This window comes from Magnolia sinica, chromosome 18, assembly GCF_029962835.1.
Source record: "Magnolia sinica isolate HGM2019 chromosome 18, MsV1, whole genome shotgun sequence".
NCBI lineage: Eukaryota > Viridiplantae > Streptophyta > Magnoliopsida > Magnoliales > Magnoliaceae > Magnolia > Magnolia sinica.
Genome location: NC_080590.1, coordinates 649,927 through 672,668, shown reverse-complemented (window position 1 = coordinate 672,668; position 22,742 = coordinate 649,927). Strand labels below are relative to the sequence as shown.

Below are 22,742 nucleotides of genomic sequence, written 5' to 3'. Positions count from 1 at the left end.
CAATTGGGATCTGCGGCCAGGTCAATGTTACAAAAGACTACTCCATTTCTTAAACCTTAATCCAAGATTTATCCTGATGGTGACAACACCATGGGCAGGAGAGAATACATGATGCTGCACAGATTAGACAATCTCTGGGCCATCCCTTGAAAACCAAATCATGCACCTTTGGAAGCATTTGTCAATAGCTCGTTTTCTGCTGGAAAGTTCTACAATCATCGAAGATCCTTTATTTGGCTATTAGGTCACTTCCACCACTCCCAACTTTTGAGAAGTAAAGCAATCCATAGGATCCATTAGATGAAAGGGGCCTAGTAGTTGAAATGCATCAGAAATATGGATTATGACTTCAAAGAACAGAAGTAACAGACATGGAACCCTTTTCAAGGGAAGAAACTTGAAAGGGTACGTGTCACCTTTCACTATGTTAGCACAACCTTTGGTTAAACAGAAAAGGCCGTTGCTGAACTAGAAGTGCCATGGACAAGACTTCCAAAGACAGCCTGCTGCTACTCTAGAAAGCTTAAATAAGTGAAGCTCTTGCTCAAGTACAGCCAGAATCCAGAAGTTGGAAGCACCTTTCATTACCACCAAAATCCAATCAAAATTAATCACAACTTTTACATGCCTGTTACTCAAGGGTATGTTTGGACGCCTGCCAGATATGCATTCGAGCAGCTGCAGAAGAGTAAATACTGTTCAAGTGAGTGGATCATGAGACAAGCATCTTAATTGCCAAAATGCACCTCAGATCACAGAGTAAAGAAAAACATGACTCCACTTTTATATCTTATTTCCATGCTGGTTGGAAACGAAGTGATACAAAGCAACATTCACTCATCTATACTTAAGCCCAACAATGTTCAACCAAAAAAAAAAAAACTACATGGCAAGTTTTTTGTTGTCCCTCCTACCACCATAAAAGCAACTGTAGAGCAGGGAGTTGAATAAAACATATTTTGATGACCTATGGTTTAACTGAAGTTATGGCCCTTAATCGATTAGAGCATAATGGTGGAATAAGATTCATGTAGCCGACCCTAATTAATTGGGATAAGGCTTAGATGATGATTTTTAACCTCATCAGAATGCTCTTCCAATTTCTCCTACCTCTTTGTTCAATGTAATGGCCAGTTGCGCCCCATGGAGTTTTTTTTATATATATTTATTCTTCCTTAAACTGTTCAACACATAAGTAGTTTGATGTTTCTAACATTTTCTTCTGTTTGTGCATATCATATTCTGGTTACACATTTCTATAGAATCATGTGTCATAATTACTTAACAGTAATCCTCTTCCTAATTTGGCATTTTGCGAATAATAGATGAAAACTAGAAAAGCATTTCAGAAGGCTTGGGCTCTGTTTGGGCAACAATTAAGATTTTAGGGCCTGTTTGAGCAACAATTAAGATTTGAGGGCCTGTTTGGATTCATGGAAAACAGAGGAAAAGAAATAGTGTTTCTTGTGAAACCTTGTCTCCAGGAAACTGTGGGAAAGGAAACATTGTTTTCCTCGTTTGTTTTCCAAAAAGATTTTCCTGGAAATTTAAGATCCATTCTCAAATTTGTTGTTTAGCAAAATAAAAAATTAACCCTTTGTATTCCTTCAATTCTAACTTGAAAGAAACATGACTGCAACTTGATTCCTACCCTGTTAATAAGAACACTGGTGAAGGCAGTTGCGGTTTGTTCATTCAAAAGGAAGTAATTACCTCCACCAATTAAGAGAATCCAATGAAACATGTATGTGGACAGCATAAAATATAAAAAATAATAATAACAATTATAACAGAGGGGATCCTCAAAGAACTACTGAAGTCCCCTTGTGACGCAGATGGAGGGATGACTCCTCACAGAGACTTCTCGAATCCATGAGGAAAGAAAGCAGAAAATAGAAATAAATTCTAATAAATTCGAAATTGATTAATTAATGAATAAAAACGAGTTCACAACCCTTTAAATAGGGGTACCAAGCAATGGGAAAGAAATCAGAATCACACTACAACTAAAACTCCTAGAATCCACGACTTACTATAAATTGTAAACTTACTATTTATAGACGATCGTGATGTCTACTAGTGCGCAAGGTTTTCGGCCAAAAATAGTAAGTGTCCTATTTGGCTTCAACAAACCGTTCTCCTAATTATTCTAAGCTCTTTTCACGTTGCACGCAACTCCTAAAGCCCGATGGATGAAGAGTTATAATCAAACTAAAACTTACTATTTATAGTAAAAACGAAATTAAAACAGGAAACGACCGTCGATCCAGAGGTATTTTGCAAATCCGGCTTGCGCAACCAGCGTAGCTGGGTTGGTTGGCTAAAGTAGCTCGTTCTACCCCAAAGTTATATATTTTACGCCTGATAACTCATTCGGGATTGTGAGATACGCCCGATCTAAGGTCCGACGGTCCGGATCACTTCTGTCGTCAACCGGGCCTTTTCTGATCCATCTTGGCCATGACACTGTCCGCGACCCACTCTACATCACCTTGCTAACAAAAAAGATGGCAAATAGTGCATGATTAACTGTTCATCATATCTCTAGAGAATGAAAGAAGCAAAAATCATCACAAGCAAATCCAAAATAAAAGAGAACGAAGACAATACACAATCCCAATGAAAGAAGACTGAAGTGAGATCTAAACTTGAAGTCGAGAAAATCTAATTTTTCGAACTAATATACAGATCTAAAACAAGCACCAACACCATCAAGAGCTCAACTCATGAACAACGACCCCTTCTCGTAGTCTTCAAACTGCCAATATAAATTCGAACAGAAAGGAAATGTTAAAGACTCGCTAACAAGTGCTTGAGACAGAGCCAAACCATCACAAAATGAAGATCCAATTCTTCAGATTCGAAGCAAGATCCAGCATTTATGAACCTCCAGAAAGAAAAAGAAATGGAAGCCGAGAGATAAAAGATTCATCAAGATCCATATGGCACAAACGCTCCAAATGCCATACCTTGCTAAAAATTAGAAACAGATCCGAAATTGAAAGGGTTAAATAAAACATAAAATGACAAAAACAAAAAAAAAAAGAGTTGGCCCTTGAGATCTAAGAAGACCCTAGAACTGAAAATAAAAATAAAAAACAGATCTGACTCATTCAATTGCTGAAGGGGAAAAAAACACGGAGATAACAAATCATGCGACAGATATAGCATGCTTTCCAAGAGAGAGGTGCAATCATACAAAGAGGAAGAAGAAGAAGAAGGGAAAGATCAGACCTTGGTTGAGAGGGAAATGATGCAGCAGAAAAACCCTAATCTTGCAACCTTTACTGCCGTCTCCGATTCACTTGATGCAAGGCGGGATCAGATGCGGCTAGAAATGAAAGGGGAAAATAGAGGGCGCATCGCATCATTCCCGACCTGCACCAAGCGAATTCGAGACAGTAAGTAAGAGATATCGGAAACGCATGCGCTTCCATCTCCTCTCTCTCTCTCTCTCTTCCCTGCTTTCTAAAAAAGAACACCCTATCCTCCGTCTCCTTTTCGGTCCACAGCTTTCTTTTTCTTCTTTTGCTGCCACCCTTATAAAGAATATTTATAGAGGCTCCGATTGGAGGGATTTATCGCCACGTGTCCTACCGACTTTAGGGGCGGGCGGAGGCCATGAAGAGAAGGAATTAGATGCTCTGGCAGAGTAAGAAGATTGATACTTGGGCGCTAAGAAGTTCTAGACACGGCTTGCAAGTTTACTCAGTTGGAACTGTCCAAGATTAGATGTGTCCCACACTGAAAACTAGGGCTTTCTTGTCACTTGACTATCCAACGGATGGACACTTATTGGCCTAGCCAATTGGGTGTTACCAGGGTGTGGGCCCAGCTTGACGTATGTGCCCTCTGTCTATGCCGCCCCTCCATCAGTTTTGGAGGATAACAGAGTTTGGAGCTCAGTTTTGGCCGACAACAGAGTTTAGAGTTGAATATGAACCAAGCTAGCTCAGTTACCTCGCTCAGTTCATATCAAATAAGCTTAATTTAGCTTGGCTTGAACCTGAGTTAAGCCAAGTTAATTTTTTGGACTCAAAAGGATTTTAAGCTTAGCTTGAGTTAGTTTGAGTTCGACTCAACTCGGCTTGCAATCGTACCTGAACTGAGCCGAACCGAAGCCGAGACTAAGCTCAACTCGGTTTAGCTGTAATGTACAGCTCTACCAGAGTTTCAAATCAAACTATATTTATGTTTTCCCTTTATTCAAGTGTGCCTTGCATATCAACAATTTGTGTGGCAAATAAACGTTATGGTAGGCCTCAGGAAGTTTTTAATGTTAGTCAATTCAATGACCAACATTTTTTATAGTGTGGCGCACTTGATTTTTAGGTCTGCTTCATTTTTTTGGACTATATCCTCATTTTAGCTAGAAAAACTGATGGATGATGTGGATATACATCACATTAAGGTGGGCCCTATGGTCAGGGCAACACCCACTACTGTATTACCCAAGTAACACCTAATCTAATTGAGAATGGAATTTCTTGGTCCACATGATAGATACATGTAGAATTATGTGGAATGTCGGTCATAGTCAATAAAAGTCATATGTACTGCTTGGATAGAGATACTTCGCACCTTTCAAATACACCCTACAACATGGGTTCATGGGTTCCCAACGAGTGCAATTACTTTGAAGGTAAAGTTCACCCAGCGAGCTTCATAATTCAGCGCACTAATTGGGGCAATTAAAAACATTTCTTAGAAATTTCACCATCCAACCCTTGCTTTTTTGGAATATTCTCTTCTTGTTGGAAGCCCGACAACTTCCGGATGAGCCCTTAAGCTAAAGCAGGCTCATTCTTCAATTTTGAGGTGTTGAATTGATGCGGGCCTTTAGAGATCGGAACATTAATTTTTAATTAAAGATTCCAAAAAATAGATTGGCTTCAATTTTTGCTTAACACCAAAGCTAGAGGGTTTGGATCCAGTAAAGAAAATTATGTGGATTCCATCTGTCTATATTTCCCTTGTTTTGACTAGTGTACAATGGTGAGGAGGAGCTTTTTTTTTATTGGTAGGAAAGTCAGAAAAATAGAGTTGCTTCTTCGGTAAAATTGGGATAAATTTAGGTTAAAAGATCCCAATTCAAGATGAAGTTCATGAGGAAGTGGTATCCCTTTCAAATACATTCCAATGTCTAAAAATTGGTTAATCGATAAAGTTATATGAAGGTGTTCAATTAGATCATGAAAGCATAACTGAATTTGTACTATTTAAGTGAAATAAGAGATGACATTCTCAAATGAGAAATATGATTTAATTACTTTGAAAGAATTGAACAAGTAACCGTATGCAATAAAAATCTCATGTTCAATTTTGTAGAGTGACAATAAGAATAACCTCTCTTCTTTTCTAAGGTATGGATTTTATCAATCAGGAATATTAATAACAATGCCATCATTTAGATCCAAATGTGCTATGTTTGCTTTGTTCTTCTTTTCTGGGCACATTTGATGTGGCACTAGCTAAAACCTTGTTCAAAGATGTTTTTACTAGTATTGACCTAAATTTGGATGCTCATTTGAGATTTTGGGTACTCAAAAAAACTAATAGATCTAACTACAAGGAAGCAAGTAATCTGATACAACATTTCTTTGGTATCTTTCACCTCAAATATGATTTTGAGATCTTTGGTTTCCAAGATCTCTTCTGAGTCATAAGTCTTTTACTAATTAGCCTCGGTAAAATTTTCAGATGACGTTAGTAGATAGCATGGTGGGAGGTATAGGTCATTACTATGTGATGAGAACTGGAGTTCTAGCCTATAATAGAGATGTTTCACTCAGATTTAGTATCCAGGTAACACCAACTAGCTTGCACGATGTCATTCAACCAGAAGGGATGATTATGTACCCTTTTAATGAAAAATTCCATAAAATGCTGCCATTTTATGTATTAAAGTATCATTTTCAAGCACAAAGTAATGGCTTGAAAATGGAAAGCCCTTGCTCTAGTTAGTAGAAACATCAAATCTCATTCAAAATCATGCATGAGACTTTCATCTCGCACAGTTCCCAAGTGATAAAAGAAAGAAGAATTCTTTTTCTTTTTATTACCTTTGTCACATATGTACAAGATTGAATTTAACCATTCAGCCATGGATGCTTAAAAAGGATAACCGTACATCATGAATAACCAAATTCTAATTGAAATAAAATATTTAGGAGGAAACAATGAAATGGCATCAATTCAAATCCAAAACCTTCGAACTGAGAGAGAGAAACAAAAAAAATAATAATAATATAAAAATAAATAAATCTTAAACAACTTTCGAAATAAAGAGGACTTAACATGAACAAGAGGCATCCACCAAAAATGACGCCACCCTTTGTTTGGAAGAAAAGCGGGATGAAGACAAATAAATGAGAATCAAGGGTATCAAGAAAATTGAAAGTTCAAATACTTAAAGATATAAAGACCTTTTCTGGTTTAAAAAATCTCTTTGATCATTGAATAAATTTGTTTATTTTTTAGTTTATCTTGACTATTATGAGATGTCATAAAGGGGAATGGCTTGGCTAGGCGGGATTGTTGAGCTAGAGTTAGGTTTCTTGTTTACCCACAACAGAGGAGCCACCCCCACTAGGCAGGCAACATCAGTCATTAACGCACTCTCTTCGCACAATATATCCACTTTGAAGTCCAAAGTCTGGCCGGCTTGAATGGTATCATCGTCCAAATCCTGCTTCTTTCCAGTCTCAGGATATAGGTCTCAATCCTATTTACCATGAGAAGTGAATGCCTACAAAAAGTATATAATCTCGATCCCGTCCTGCTCCAAACAATCCTCTTTTCTCTTGGCCACTCCCATGCTTTCTTTATTATGATCCATTCCAATTATGGGTACCCAGGGTTGTGGACAGCAGGGAAGATTGTTCTAGTTCTCATTAAATCATCAAATAAATGCCCTTGTTTAGGACCAAAACTTCAAGCAATCAAAGAAGAACTGGGGATAGGTGATCAATCTAACTATGTTCGATCTTGCAATCAGCTTATAAGATATAGGTATTCTCAGCAACCCGGGTGGTAAGACGAAGGCGCACAGCCAACTCTAATTTAGGTAGCATTTTCTCATCTAACCTAGAGCCAAGGGAAACAAATAAATAAATCGATGTCTTAAACAATTCCTCTTGGCTTCAGTAAGGTAGTTTTTCGACCTGTGCATGGAAGCTGGGGTTAACTCTACAAGTACCAACAACTATCAACCTAATAAGAAATAGGTGGTAGTCTCATGAAATTAGGGATTGAATACGAGGGATTGTACAATTTTAGCAATTTAAACTTAATTAGTCCATGCCACGTTACCTTTTCTAAGTGCCAGCATATCAATCATCACACTCCACTGGAGTATCCAATAACCAGTCATCCAAGAACGTGGCTCACCGACTTTTTTGACTTTCAAGGGGAAGTGGACTTGAAAACCACCTCCTTTATTTTTAGCCAGAGGAGGTGCACAAGGAATATCAACGAAAGGCCTCTCCGGCTTCAAGCACGGACAACACGTGCATTCAGGAAACGGTAGTGGTTCAAAAACATGAGGTAGTTGTAGTAGGAATTTTGGGAATTTCTTTACCACCACCACAAACCTAGATGCATTTATTGGCTGAGTATGGTAGCTCTAAATGTTTTGCCATCAAGGCTTCCCACCAACTTCCAGCGAGTGTGTGGGATATTTCGTGGTGCATAGGGATGCTTCCACGGTGAAACTGATTCTACGTCAAAATCACCCATCAGTCATTCAACACAACGTACAATATATATATATATATATATATATATATATATATATATAAAGAACCGTCCATGTAGTTTTGGTCAGCCGACCTAACAAGTGGTCCCCTATATATAATTTTTTATTATTTTTTTGGAATATTATCAATCACCCTTCCAAAGATGGTATTGGGGACAAAACACTCACGACGACAATTCTACCAACACTGATCCCACGTTTCATAAGCCATTAAAAAGCATGGTCCAAAGACTAAACTGGTCTGTAGGGGTGTCAATGGGCCGGTCTCAGGACTACAAGATCAGAATTTTGAATAAGGCCGGCCCGATGGCCTGGCCCGTAACAGTTCAAAATCGGGCCAAGACAAACCCCAAGCCCGGCCTGTTGACAACCCTTATGAGTTAGGTCCAGATTAGGAGAGTCCATTTGAATTGCCCTTTATCTGTTTTATATTATCTATACAGGGATGCTTGTGTTACATACATTCCATCAACCTATTGTAGCAGCTCATGTTAGAATGTGAGCCTAATAAATAAAGCAAATTTGAAACTTGAAATGATAGGATTGAATACTCAAAACTAAGACCTTTGGCGCTCAAAAGTTTTAGATGAGGCTGATATTTGTGTTGTCCTTTCATCCAGGCCGGAATGATGTCATAGGTTAGGTTGCGGCGAATTTGAGTGTTGAATCTGCCTCATTTTTAGGCTCATCTCCAAAGGTGAACTTGTTAAACGGGTAGACGGAGAGAGAGAGAGAGAGAGAGCATCACTGTACATGATGTGTACAGCGGACACGTAGTAAAGAGAGAGAGGGAGAGTGATGGAATTAAATAGAGAGAGAGAGAGAGAGAGAGATGCCAAACGAGTCAGATTGTGCCAACTCAGTTATACTCAACATATCATTATCACCCCAATCCCACGTGACTCGGACAAGTCAGGCCAGGTCAGATCGAGTCACCTACCTCTCGAACTAGCCTTAAAACAAGTTGAAGTACTCATTGCAATTCAGATATCCTCCCAGAAAAGCGAATTGGAGTTGCTGAACTCACATTGAGAAATGGTTTAATGGCACATGTGCCAACAAAGCACAAATTGTGGGAGATCGAACCCATTCATCACCCCAACATTGGTTTTTCTTTCGAATTGCCTTTTCAACTAGTGGATGGGAAAGGGGCTTGCTTTTGAAGAAAGTGTGACTTTTTTTTTAATTATTATTTTGATATCCAGCTGTGTGCAGAACCCATTTTTCACGTTTCCACTTTCAAAAGGAATTTATTTTCATGGAGACCCAATCAACCTACCATAAGTTCCCCTGTGCGAAGTTGTGGATTGGAGGCCGCATGTTCTTTCATTCTTTTTTAATCTAATTTTCCTAAATTGTCCGGATAATATGAAAATTTAGCTTCAAAAAATTAATTTAAGTGCTCAATTTTATAATTTTGAACTAAAATTTAATGATATTTTAATCAAAAGTGAAAAGAAAATTTAATAAACTATCACTTTCGGGAGGGGAGCGGACCGGAAAAAAATTCATATTTTCAATGAAAATTAATTTAAGCATTTAATTAGTTGAATTTATTTGGCAAATGATCTCAACCAGTGAAAACCATTGAAAATATCAAATTTCAATGGTTAGTGTTGAAAATAAGTTCTATAAAAATGGTTAAAAATCAGGGATTTGGTGTGGGTTTAGAGAACAGATTACCTGCCACTGGAGGCAGGGCATTTTTTGTGCCTCCAAATTGTGTACCATGCCACATGTGTACGATGATCTGAACCAGACATACAGTGGAATAAGCGTTTGTGCTTGAAAATCGTATTTAGTGTTGCATGCCATGGAAAGAAAATCTTATTTTGGGTTGCATGCCAAAGAAATCAAAGCCAAAAAAAGAAAAAAAGAAAAAGAAAAAGAGAGACCTTGTGCTTGTTGTTCTTTCTTGGCTTTCAAGCCATGTTAGTAAATGTATACATCTTCCTACTCTCAAATGAAAAAGAATCAAGAAAATGGAAGAAAATAAAACCAAAGGAAGAAAAGAAAACCTTTCATATCTAAATTTTCCCACATAAACCGACTCAATCGGATTCGGGACTGCAATGCGAATGCGAGTTTACGCTGCTTCCGTTGGTAGGGAAGAAATCAAGCTTGCAGAACAAGTGCGTCCGGAACTTGAATGGACCAACAGGTCCTATATTCCACGTCACCCTCGAACCCCCTTTGAGATGGAATGTTATCTTATCCCTCTTCAAAGAGGCATCAATCTCCTCCGCTGCGTTCCCTTCCAACGGAATCGATGATGACTGAACAACATATGGGAGGGTTTTTGTGCTGTTCCTGGGTATTTCGAATGGCTCCGCTCTCAGCTCTGCTACAGGCACCCCATCGAAACGGAGGACGAAGCTGATGTCAGAGAATGTTGCTCGTGCTTTGGCATTCTCATTAATCGCTGTGACGTAGAGTGTAATTTGAGTGCTGAATACTCCGTATCGATCGTAGTTGAGCATGTCTAGACGGGAGTAGGTGACTTTCATGTCGGGGACCTTTGGCTGGATTATCATGTAACCTATTAATATGACGAGGCCACCTATGATGACTGCGATGACGAGCAAGGTTATGAAAATGGCTACTAACCAGATCAATGGATGGGTGCGGTGCTGTGGAGTCGGACCTGAATATTTTCGCTTTGACAAAAGACGGTTGATATTCTCCATGACAAGACAACATTCGGAGAAATTTGGAAGCGATTGGCGTTGTCTCTTTGTATGGGAAAACAAGGGCGAATATGAGGCTTGGGTATCTCTATCTTCCTTCCTTGTCTCGCCAGAAACCCACAAACGTCTTCCTCATTTCTTTTGTATAAGAAAAAAGCCTTCTTTCGTCAACAAAATACCAAACTTGCACGCACAAGATGTTTTACTTCCCTTGCAAGATTTTGATTTTATATATGTATAATCCCCCTTTCAAATTTGTGAGAAAAAAGATAGGCACGTATACTTTTAGTTTTAATTCTCTCCAAATTGGAGAGGGGTGATCAGTGTTTATATTTCAAATGGGCCATGACCGCATCCCTACCTTCAATACTCCCTTTTGTCGAATGTTATGAACTAGAGTATCATATAATTCCTCTCCCCTAAAACTATAGGCGTGGCTTCCCGCTCCCCAATGTCTCCTCCATTGTACACCCCTACTATTATAATAATACGAGCAGATTTTGGACATTTTTGGCCCCACAATTAGTTCCCGGGGGAGAATTTTTTATATTCTAAGAAGATGAGAAAACATCAATAACGTGGGTAATTTGGAAAGTAAAAAATGTAGCCGTCATGTCCAATGGTTTTCCACTACAAAAAACCCCAATGCCTAGATTCTAGCTGTAAGAAGGCCTTATTTAATGCAAATAACCCATACCAGCCGTAGTAATAGGAAGGCCTTATTTAATGCCAATAACCCATACCAGCAGTAGTACTAGGAAGCCGTGTCACAACCATCATGTGAGGTCTACTGTAATGAATCTACGAAATCAATTCCACACATCTGCTAGGCCACTCATGTTAGGGAAAAAAAAAAAAGGGCAAATCTAAAACTCAAGTAACCCAGAGAATCAAAAAAATTGTGATGGGTTATCCACTATTGCATGTGGCCTAGGTCTCTCCTTTTGTTCTCTTAACCCTTTTATTTCTCCATGTGCCTCAAGCGTACCTTGCCTCTTGTTCTCCATGTTCTCTGCCTCAGGTTCGTCGCCTATTTCCCAAGCGATGGATGTGTCGATCCTTACTCTTGCTCCGGTGGTACTCTCAGGAGTTTCAACACCCAGTCAAAGGTTCGAGTATCATAGGTGGTGAAATCCCACTACGGCTTGAGTGTGCGTGGGGATGTGTTGAGTCAAGTAGACGAGTCATCAAGTTGACTCAGCCAAGTTTCAAGACAAGTCACTGGGTTTTAGAACTATGGTCCAAATGACCACCCAAAGCTATCTTAGGGTCACATTGGCATCTAGAGGCTAGTTGGGTTGGTAAACATTTTCAATGCAAGTTAGCCCTATTCAGAAATTTGCATTTTACTCGGCCCAGTTTTGGTCTGGCTCATTGCCAGTCCTAGTCCACAGATCTATGTTCCTGCTACAAACTCCAGACATAACACATTTCCTCGTTGAAAAGTTGCTGCAAAATCAGTGGCATGGGCTGACACCAATCCAGAACATAGAGCAGCTGTATACCAAAACAACACTGATGATGTTCTGGATCGGTCTGATATCAACCAATGAATTTGATTCACTGCTTTCCATTTTACGACTGTGGATTTCAGAATATGCCCCGCAATGCTATCCATGTTCTGGAACATACTTGATTCGCAAAGGACCTCAGATGGTTGTCTGGATGAGCCCTGCATTTTCAACTCTTTTAAAATCATCACCACTATGTACACTGAAGACGCCTTCCATAATTTACCGCATGATCAGGGGTTGCAAAATCCACACTAAGCTCCATAGGAACCACCGTGACGTCTCTGTTATATCCACTTTACATTACTTGTACCAATCCATGTTAGGCCTTGATCTCAAAAATCAGGCAGATTCCAAACGCAAGTGGATCACAGTGGGGATTGAACTCCCACCATCAAAACCTTCTTGAGTGCCGCACAAGTTTTGGATCAGTCCGATGTTTGTGTTTTTCACTCATTACATGGGGAAATCACCATATGAACAGGTCACATGGCATATAAACATCACGGTGAGCATTCCATACCCACTGTTTCCTGTGGTGTGGTCCACTTGAGTTATAAAACACACATCATGGTGCCCCAAAACTTAGGATTGCAGCAACCTTGTATAACCCCAGGTTACAAGGAAGGTGGTACCTGTACACTTCATAATGGAAAAAAAAAAAAAACCTGCAAGAAAATAAAATGTAACAGGTGGAACTCTTTGCTTGATTCTAAAATAAGACTTGACAGCCTATAAAGTGGCTGTAAGTTAACCTACAACCCATTGTTTCTACAAGTATCATCCCCATTAAAACATAAGCAAAAGTGAACAAAATTTATTAGGTATGAACAGTCAGTTTGTATGTACCATTGGCTGAAGGTGATTAGTTCTTACATTAAACCACTTTTTGTGCAACCAGTCTTACCCACATTCGCTGTGATAGACAATGCATTATTCTTTTTTCTAGTTTTGTGAAAGGCTGGACTGTTGTATGTTTGGCAGCATTTCTTAGATGCGGGTGACTTATCCACCTTACCAGAACACAGCATGGCATTAATATCTATAGACGACTCGAATCACAGGCCCCATTCTGGATGCTAATAACCAAAAACTCTCCATACAAACCTGTAAGCAAATCATGCGTTGGCGGTGCTCGGTAGTGTTCCTTTTTATCCTTGTTTCCTTCTTTTTTTCAAGCTCATCTGTAGTAATTTTCACAGGAAAAGCAGTGTAAACTAATATGAAGTTAACATGTACGGTTTTGGACACTCAGTGTACTTCCCTTTGACTGAAAGAGTGCAACCATCTTTGAAATAAGTCGACCCACAACTATAAATGTTCAAATGGTTTGATCACTTCCATCAATGGGAACCAAAAGGCATCAAAACCTGACTAAACAAATAATCTCCAGTTGACCCTCATTGCATGCACTGCAAACTTAAGATGCATATGATTTAAGCAATAAATACATTGCAGATGTGCGTGTTAAAAGAGGATGACGAAAACCACAGACAAGCATTGGACAGTTCCTAAATTACGCAGCCGAATTACTGTACCAAAAACATGAATAAAGCATTATACTAAAATCAGCATCTTCCACTCAGTACACATACTCAGCATTCAGCACTGCCTCTTCAGATTGAAGGCATCCAGCCGCTAACTGTTTTGAACTATGCATACCTGCAAATACAGTTTGCTAGGTTACAGAAATTCACAGCAACTCTCCTGCTAGAGAAAAGGGCAATGAGTTACAGTACCTTTTTTTTTTTTTTCAAGAGATGATGAGTTGCAGGTTACCAGTAGCTATGATACATAAATCATCTTTGTTATTCACAAGATCAGCTCTTGAGAAGTCAAATTTTACTCTATCATGTGATAAGTTACCTCTCACATGCTCCAATTTTCTCAACACATCTTCCACGATAAAAGTGGGTCCATGGTCTGATTCTCAAGACTATAAATGCCCATGACCATCAAACTGAGACTTGTTGCAAGGAATTCAAACTAAGATTTATGAGCGTACTTCTTGATGGAGAATTGTTTATCAACAGAAAATCAAATGTCAGAGATAAAACGGGTTTGAAAATAACTGTTTTCACACAGCTGATAGTCTAAATATGAACACAATTGCCAAGAGGCATCTCCCCTTGCCATTTAAAGATTACAGACAGGGATACTGGGTTATGTAGCGGATCAGTGAGTTTGACAGGCCTTCAGCATCCAACTGATGGATTACCCCCAGGCCTCTATTTGCTGGATTGAAAACCAAGACCAATTGTTTGTGGATATAGTTTCTTCTCCCTGCAAGCAATGCCTCTCCACCTTGTTGAAGGCCACCCTTTTACATGATACAGCTGCTTCTTCGTGTGTCCACCACACCCACTGTGACTGGTGGTTCCACACAGTTATAAGCTAGGGTTGTCTTACCTTAATTTGGTTTTCATCAGTTCGTCATCCACCGACTATTCCCATGGTCACGACCGAATCACATTCCCATGGCTGTGTGCCACTTTCCAAAGTGTCCTTCAAACATGTAACGTGGATGGTTGCTAATCCATAGTTGTTCTTCGAGTCAACTCACGACTATCGTAGCTTGCCGGCTTTCTCATTGTTGGGCAAAATCTCCACTACCTTGTTTGATAGTATCATTTCCTTTCTAGATGTAATCGTAGTTGTTATCCATTGCTTGTGGTTTTAAGCACACTCTCACTGGGCCCCCATAGCTGTCATCACAACTTAATCCCACGACCTTATGCAGGCTAGCCTTAGCCCCCCTGAATATTTCACCAGGGGAGGGGTAAAATCTCTGTTTAATCTCCCAATTCTAACTGATATATTGTCATTATAAACATGACTATCAAGTGAGTCCTCTCAACTTCTATGCATTGAAGCACACACAAATCTTGTGTTTTGATCTCCAAAATAGAGGCCTAGAAAATATGGGATAACATGCCCTAGCCTTCCCATATGCTTGAAACGAAGAAAATACGGAATTTTGAGGAAAAAGTAAAAAATAAATAAAATAAATAAATAAACACTAAAAACTAAAAATGGCCCCTTATGGACACCTCCTGGTTTTGAAGTGGGCAGTTTCACCAGTACGTAGCATCAATACCAACCAATAAAGATAGGATTAACTAATCAAAGTGTAAGAGTAATTAGGTTATTTGTGGCATTTTACATTTTTTCTAATTCTCCGTCGCAAAAACAAGGACCTAACATGCCTGAAAGCATAGGCCAAATCTTAGGCTGCTTTAGGCTGGTGTTTTCGTTATTCAATGGTTTGAGTTTGAGAATCCAATGTTGGATCAATTTACTCAATGTTTGGGTTTGCATTGTTAAATCTTTTGACGCACATTCTATCTTGAGGGGAATTTGGTCATTCAAGACAGCTAAACTCCCACTTATGTCTAGTGTCCATGCATCTGCACTCACTTCGTAAAGTGGCTGCCTCCCCTAAAAAGTCAATGACCTACGCCAACAACTTGATCCTCTGAGGAACCCTGGTCCATAATCACTCTATTTATCCAACTCACCTGATTCCAAGGAAGTCAATTCTGAAGCCCCTTGCTTGTATCACTACGGGATTTTAGCAAAATGCATCTAGTTTACTTTCTCAGTTTGATGAGGCTCATCATTCTTATAGGAGCCACAAATACTGGAGGATTTCCAGGTCTTGCCACACGTACCAACCTCCAATTACAGTATGGAGATCTGTCTTATCCATTCAAGTGATTGTTATGTACTAGCATTGATCAAGGTTTTGATGTTGGTGGTCATAGTGTTTCTTAGCAGTTGGGTGTCAGGCTTCTCATGCAGCCAAAGAGCAACATGGACTTTTGTAGAGAGACGGTATCTTTAGATATAGATAGCCATATAGCCAGCAAGGCATTAAATAGGTAATGTAGCTGGATGTCAAGATAATAGCATAACGTATGTTCATATCCTTGTAGCTGCTCGAAACATAGATAATTGTTATCCACAAGACATTAGGTTCTTATAATCGTTATCCATAAATCATGCAAGTTTAGTATAGCTTAAGAGGCATGGAGATTCTTGGCTATTTACTCTGTCGAAAGTTTCTTACAACCGTCATGTTTGGCACTTTTGGGTTCTAGCACAAACATGGGTCTCATATGCCAGAGGAAGATTAATAGGTGAACTTGATGTTGCTGGCCTGGCGTAGCATATGCGATGTTGTCTTCTGTAGTGTATCTAGATGTATGGGATGAAAGCGGTGCCCCTGATGGACAGGTATCCCAGTTGAGGCTGTTGTTTAAACTAATGCTAGTGTAACAATGGGCACTGGTGATGGTCAAAGTTTGACATATGAGTGATCTCTCTAAACTCAAGCATCACAACCCAAAGCTCAATCCCTCCGAACTCAAGAGCTCCTCGTACCAAAAGCTTGATCCCTCTGAACACAAGCATCATGACCCTATCTCATCCCCTTTGAACTAGAGCATTGCAATACCAAACCCAATTACCTCCGAACTCACATGCTGCTACAACTATTTACACTTCAAGTAGTAACAAGGATATGAACACACTACGCTATTATCCTAACAATCGATTACATTAGCTATCTGACTCCTCATTGGCTATACAACTATCTAAGGCCACAACCTCCTTAGATAAGTTTATGATGCCTTCCAACTATAAGAAGCCTGACGCTCAACAGCTATATGAAACGCTTGAAGCCCAAATGCAAGGTTTTTGATATATAGGTAAAGAGATTCTCTACACTACAACTATAGATGCAAACACTCTTATACGAGCATTAACGATGCTACAGATGCAGAGACTTTTATACAAGCATCAACAATGCTACAGATATGGACACTCTAATACAAGCTTCATAGCATTGTTCATGCATTGCATCATTTGCATTCATAATTAGTATACTTGGTTTTAACCTTTTAACCGTGTCTTAGGCCGACGCTACTGTATTTTTCCTGCTTCAAACAGGCATTATCAGCAAACTTGAGGATTAAAACTCACTAAAAAACAAAGTTGCCATACAATAGGAAAAGGTTACGTTAAATCACATAGGTAAACCCCTTAAATCGAGTGTTGTGGCCCACCTGAGTTTCAATCAATCATCAAATTATTTGGTATTCAAGATTTAAACAATCTTATGGGGCCCCACGCACAATGTTTGGTCTGTCCCCATACATTGTTGCCTATCATGTGACCCACCCAAGCTATGAATAAGGTGAATATTTGATGCGAGGGCATAAATTCACATTTCAAATGTCATTAATGGAACAAATGTCACCGCGCACGGGGAAACGGAGGGAGGGAAAGAGAGGGGGAAAGAATGCTGTCCACGCTTGCTATGAAACTACTCATGGAGACAAGGACCCGGTTAAATCTAAAAAAAGAGGAGTTATCCCCAATTTTCTTGGGATCTTAACTAGGATCTCTCTCAACAATTGCCCAACTTCTTCCTTAACAGCCATAAGCTTGGACAAGGCAATCTGAGCTCCAACTTACTATAACAATACAGCCCTTAGTTGTGGCAATTGTCCTTGATAGTAATATAATAAAGAAATCAGCTCCTCTACTATTTCCACAAATTTTAACTATAAAGCTTCTTTGAAGCTTCCATGTAAACATAAGTTAACTTCTTCTCATCTAAGTAGATTCATCTTATAAACTTGTTCCATATATTTGCTAAGCATACCAATAATATAGAAATAATTAGTTAGTGTATTCTATAAATTAGGACAAATATAAAAGACATAGGGTAACATTACCATCTTAGTCTTTTCCAAGGTTTTGAATATTAGTATTGGGGGGCACATAGAATGTCTGCAAAAACGATACAACATGAGTATCATACTATATCGGCCAATTTGTTGGCCCAGAATTTGAAATAAATAAATATATATATATATATAGATAAAATTTTCACAAAAAAGCTAAAAACCAAAACATAAAACACCTAAACCTATCACATGTTTTTAACATCTATACAATGGTGTATGACATATCAAACCAGTCATTGATAAGAATGTTGTCTATCGTTTGACACGCTAAAAGTCAACCAAATAGACCACAATCAAACAGAATCAAGCACGAATTGATACAAAACACATTATCTTGTAATAAATCAAACAAACAAAAAAGATGGGAAAAAAAAAAATGAAAAGAAGGGAGCTTTCTCATTCTAATTTTTCCCAACAAAAAAAGGTTCAATACATTTTTATTCATCAAATCTTATGCTTTGATCCCCAAAAACAGCTCATATCCAACGATCAATGCATCAATAGTATTAGCCAAAATAGTTGTTGATATTGCTAGTATCGTACCCCTATTGCATGATATATCCCAATGGTATTGATATCATGATATATTGTGGAAAACCCCTATATGTACTTGCAATTACAGACCGAACTATAAAATTCGAGCAAAACTGAGTGAAACTAAAAATAAAATAAAAAATAAAACACACACACACACAAACACACAAAAACCCTCCGATTTTGGGTGACATTTTTTTTAGAGATTTTGTTCTTAGGTGTGTATTATGACAAATCCACTTGATCTGGTTCCGCATAAACATGATTTTGGTGGAGAAACTGCAATCCAAGAGCAAAAAAGAGCCAGAACCCATTCAGTGAGAAAATAAATGCAAATCTACACATGGGCACCCACCCACATGTTTAAAAATCATGCACGCGTTAACATCAATTTAAAGCACAATTTTTCAATTTTAAACGCGAGAGCAAAAAAAATTGGAAAAATCTGATTTTCTTTCGTTTTCACCCTTCAAAATTACAATTCTAGTGTAAATATATTAAAATGCTTATGACTGTAGGTCAATCCACATATCAGCCACTCTTTTAAAAAATAAATTAAATTACTTAAAATCACTTTAAAATAATTAAAATATATTTAAATACCAACACGCATTGAATAAATGATTGCTTTACTCAACAAAATTACTGCATTTTTTATCTAAAAGAAAAATTAATGCAAAAAAGATAGTTGTTAATTTAGATATATTTAGAAAATTTAAAATTTTAAAGAAAAAATGTATTAATCAGTGTTATAATAAACATTTAATGGGTAAACCATTACAAATCCATGTCACTAAAGAATATTAATTACTTGAAAATATGAAAATAATTAATTAATATAATTCAAAATAGAAATAATTAAAAACCAATATTAATTGCAATTTCTAATACAAACTCCACACCCACTCGTTGCCAAGCCTAGTCCTGATTGAAGGAGTCTCTAGTAGGGTATGTTAGAACATAATTCACTCCCCTAATCTTTCGAGGGGAGTGAGAACACAGATGAAGGATGTGTTGCATTATGGGATTATGAGTAAATGGAAGTGGATTGTACGCAACAAGGAGATCATGGAAGCATTGTGCATCCTATACAAACACTAAGAAGGGAAAATGAGGACACATACATTGAATAGGATGGTGTCGTATATCTCAAGGATTGGCATAGCATGATATATCAGCATACATGGATTATCATGACTATGTAAACAACACTGGAAAATAAGATATGATGAGTTGAGGAGCCTAAGCCTAGGTTGGGTCCAAACGAAAGATTGATCACAATCATAGGGAGTGATAGTGGTAGGGGGTGGTGGGGGAGTACAGTGGTAGTAAGGTGTGGGACAGCAGGTGGTGAGAGAGTTGGGGCCAAGACATCACGAGACTTAGTATGCATCATACCCAAAGCACTTGAGAGAGTGATCCACCCATGGAGCCACCATTGTATAGGAATGAGGGTGCAAGCGGAAGCACCTAAAGGGTCGAGGGAGGTCGAGGGAGTGAAAACTTAAGGAGAGGATGGGTTCTTTTATTTTTGAGTTTTTCATATACAACCATGTGTTAGCCAATGCAGTTGCTAGCCTACATTTTTTAAAATATGATTGATGAAGTGCAGCATGAACGCGTGAGTGTAAAGCCTCCAATGCTATAAAAGATTATGGCGCATCACTTGGATGAGCAAGTGAAGAACATGGAGGATTATATTTATATGGCTTCAATAAAACCTTCATGGGACACACACGAGGCTATGTTGATGAGTGATAAATCATGGTTGGACAATGCCCAATAGATTGTCGTTTTTATAGAATATATATATAAATTTTAGGGTATACTACAAATGGAGGACAATATTTCTCTTGTCCATCAATACGTCCAACATCATTACAAACCAAGGAATCATTATTGCTACGATATGAGCCATAACGGTTGTTGCGATCTTCTTCTCTTCTTTTTTTTTCTTTTTTTTTTTTAAAGAACATGTTTTAGCCCCATAATGGATCGTTAAATGCCATTTTTTTCGGTAACGTGGAACAGTTCCCGCCGTTACCATTACGTAACCATTTTTAATACCTTATTAAGGACACAAAAATACATATATGATTGATGAAAACCACCATGCAAAAGGTGGGAGTGATGAATATAGTCCATATCATCACAAAGAATGGGGGCATATTTGTAAAAGCAAGGAAGGAGTTGGCCAAGAGATACAAATGCAATGGACCCTGTGTGTTGTCAATTACATTGACCTAATGCTTCAGGCAATAGGGGAGAGGCCAGCTATCAGGAGAGCAATTGAAGGTGTGAGGGCAACAACAAACTTCATATACAATCATACTTTGGTTATTATCCAATATATGAAAAGAGTGTGAGGATGATGGTGCCACCTGAGGCGACACAGTTCGCAAATTTAATCACCTTAGAAAGACTTAGCAAGCATAAGGTCAAACTTAGTGCCATATTCTCCTTCGCAAAATGGTCATACTGGTATAGAAGTGCTAATGTGTTGGGTAGAGGGTTGAGGAAATTGTGTTGAGCAATGCATTATGGAAGAAGGTTTGCAATGTAGTTACTATTCTAGAGCCCATTCATAGTCCTGAAAGTAGTAAACAATGAGACATGGCTTTTGATGGGGTCAATGTACAAGTCAATGCGGCTCACAAAACAACAAAGTATTCAATAACAATAACAGTGGCCATAACAGCTAGCCTTATGGCCATTATGATATAGGCCATAACGACTGCTACGGCACTTGTAAGGGTCCTTACAGCCCTATAACAGTTAGTCTTTACGGGCCATTTTTTTTCAAAATGAGCATTACAACCCCACATTGCATAACAGTTCCCACCTCTACAGTTACATAACTATAACATAATTTTTTTTTTTAAAATCCATGCAAAAGAGGCCAAAAAATTGTAGCCCCTCAACCCTATAAATGGGTGCATAATATCATTAATGACCAATTAGATAGGATTCTTGAGCATAGTTTCTATATATTGCACTAGTTTGATTATTGGCTTTGCTAAGCCCACATGTGTGGGCGAGTCAACTAATGCAAACACCACCACATATGCCCACATGGCGAACAAGCGGGGGTCTCAAAACCTGACCGAACACACCAGCCCAACCTGGAAAGTCAAGGTTCAATTGACCCATTTCCCATATGGGTCAAGTTTTGGATGTGTTTTGTCAACCAAAAATTAAATAGGTTACGTTAAAGTTTGTTGGGCCAAACACAGTGAGGAATGAATATGGTTTACCCCTTGCCTCCTCCCTAAATGCTACCATATGTATGACATCATCATTGAAACATTATCCCAATTAATTGGGTTCGGCTACATGAATCATTTTCCTCCATCCACTCTATTAAGGGCGAAACCATCAATTAGACCATAGGTCATCAAGTCTCGTCTTACTACCTTCATCCATGTCCTTTTGGGCATTCCCCTTGCCCCTTGAGAGCCTTCAATTTGTACCAACTCACTCCTAACCATAATAGTTCTTGGTCTCCATTGCACATGGCCAAACCAACTAAGTCTACTTTATCCCATCATATTACCTATTGGTGCTACTCTTAAATTCCCTTGAACACATTCATTTTTAATTCTATCCTTCCTCGTCTTGCCACTCATCCATCTCAACATCCTCATTTCATCTACACGCATCCTACGAACATGTTGGTCCTTAACTACCCAACATTTTGTCCCATAAAGCATTGTTGGTCTTCTAGCCATGGTTCTGAATGTCGGTATCGGTCAGCATATCAGCCCGCGGAAAATGATACAATACGGCGTCGTGTATTGGTATTGGGGCCGTATCAGCCCGTATTAGTCAAAATAAATAATTAATTAATTAAAAAATAAAAAATCAAGCATGATTTGGTGAACTAGGGCCCATTACATTGAAATACAACAAAAAAATGAAAATATCAAAAAGAAAGTGAAGGTTTACCCTTCTTTCCGATTTTTCCTGTAATGGTCCACTTCGCTTTGATTTGTCTGTCGAATCCCATTTGAATCATTTGTTTTGATCCCATAGATCTAGATCAAGCCTAAATGGAGTTTTAAAGCTTCTTCCATAGTTTAAATGGGGAAAAAAAAAGACGAGTGAAATTTTGAAAAAAAAATAAATCAAAATTGAGGTTTTATACGCGTATCAGGCCCATATCTGTACAGATCGATATGGCCCGATATATGATGATATGGATCAATTTTTTTGTATCGGGCCGATACAACCCTATATCACGTATCGCCTCGTGCCGATACAGATACGATACGGTCGTATCGATACCGATATTCATATCCATGCTTCTAGTTATTCTATGAATTCCCCTTTTAGTTTGAGAGGTAAACAACAATGATATAAAACTCCAAAGGTACATCTCCATTTCTTCCACCCTGCTTGAATTATATGGGCAACATCCTTCTGATCTCTCCACTCTCATGAATTATTAACCCAATGTATCGAAAATGGTTGTTTTGGGAAACTTATTGGTCAACAATCTTAT

At 38.5% G+C, this 22,742-nt stretch overlaps 1 protein-coding gene and 1 long non-coding RNA gene across 2 annotated transcripts; both read right to left on the bottom strand.

Moving 5' to 3' along the window:
• Positions 1-1,749: 1,749 nt before the first annotated feature.
• LOC131233391 (uncharacterized) lies at positions 1,750-3,542 on the bottom strand. The gene is made up of 3 exons (XR_009165229.1): positions 3,235-3,542; positions 2,492-2,973; positions 1,750-1,823 (listed from the first exon to the last, which is right to left on the bottom strand). It is a non-coding gene; the product is annotated as an uncharacterized LOC131233391 (long non-coding RNA).
• Positions 3,543-9,641: 6,099 nt separating this feature from the next.
• On the bottom strand, positions 9,642-12,986 carry LOC131233759 (uncharacterized). Its single transcript, XM_058230548.1, has 2 exons — positions 10,364-12,986; positions 9,642-10,278 (listed from the first exon to the last, which is right to left on the bottom strand). Exons 1-2 carry the CDS (start codon positions 10,454-10,456, stop codon positions 9,808-9,810), a joined length of 564 nt encoding a protein of 187 aa, XP_058086531.1. The 5' UTR covers positions 10,457-12,986; the 3' UTR covers positions 9,642-9,807.
• Positions 12,987-22,742: the final 9,756 nt, after the last annotated feature.

Excerpts from the sequence above, each read along its gene's own strand:
- LOC131233759 (XM_058230548.1), bottom strand. The coding sequence starts at position 10,456 with ATGTTGTCTTGTCATGGAGAATATCAACCGTCTTTTGTCAAAGCGAAA. Across the intron at positions 10,279-10,363 it reads CGCACCCATCCATTGATCTG|CCAAAGGTCCCCGACATGAA; the intron begins GTTAGTAGCCAT and ends ATGATAATCCAG.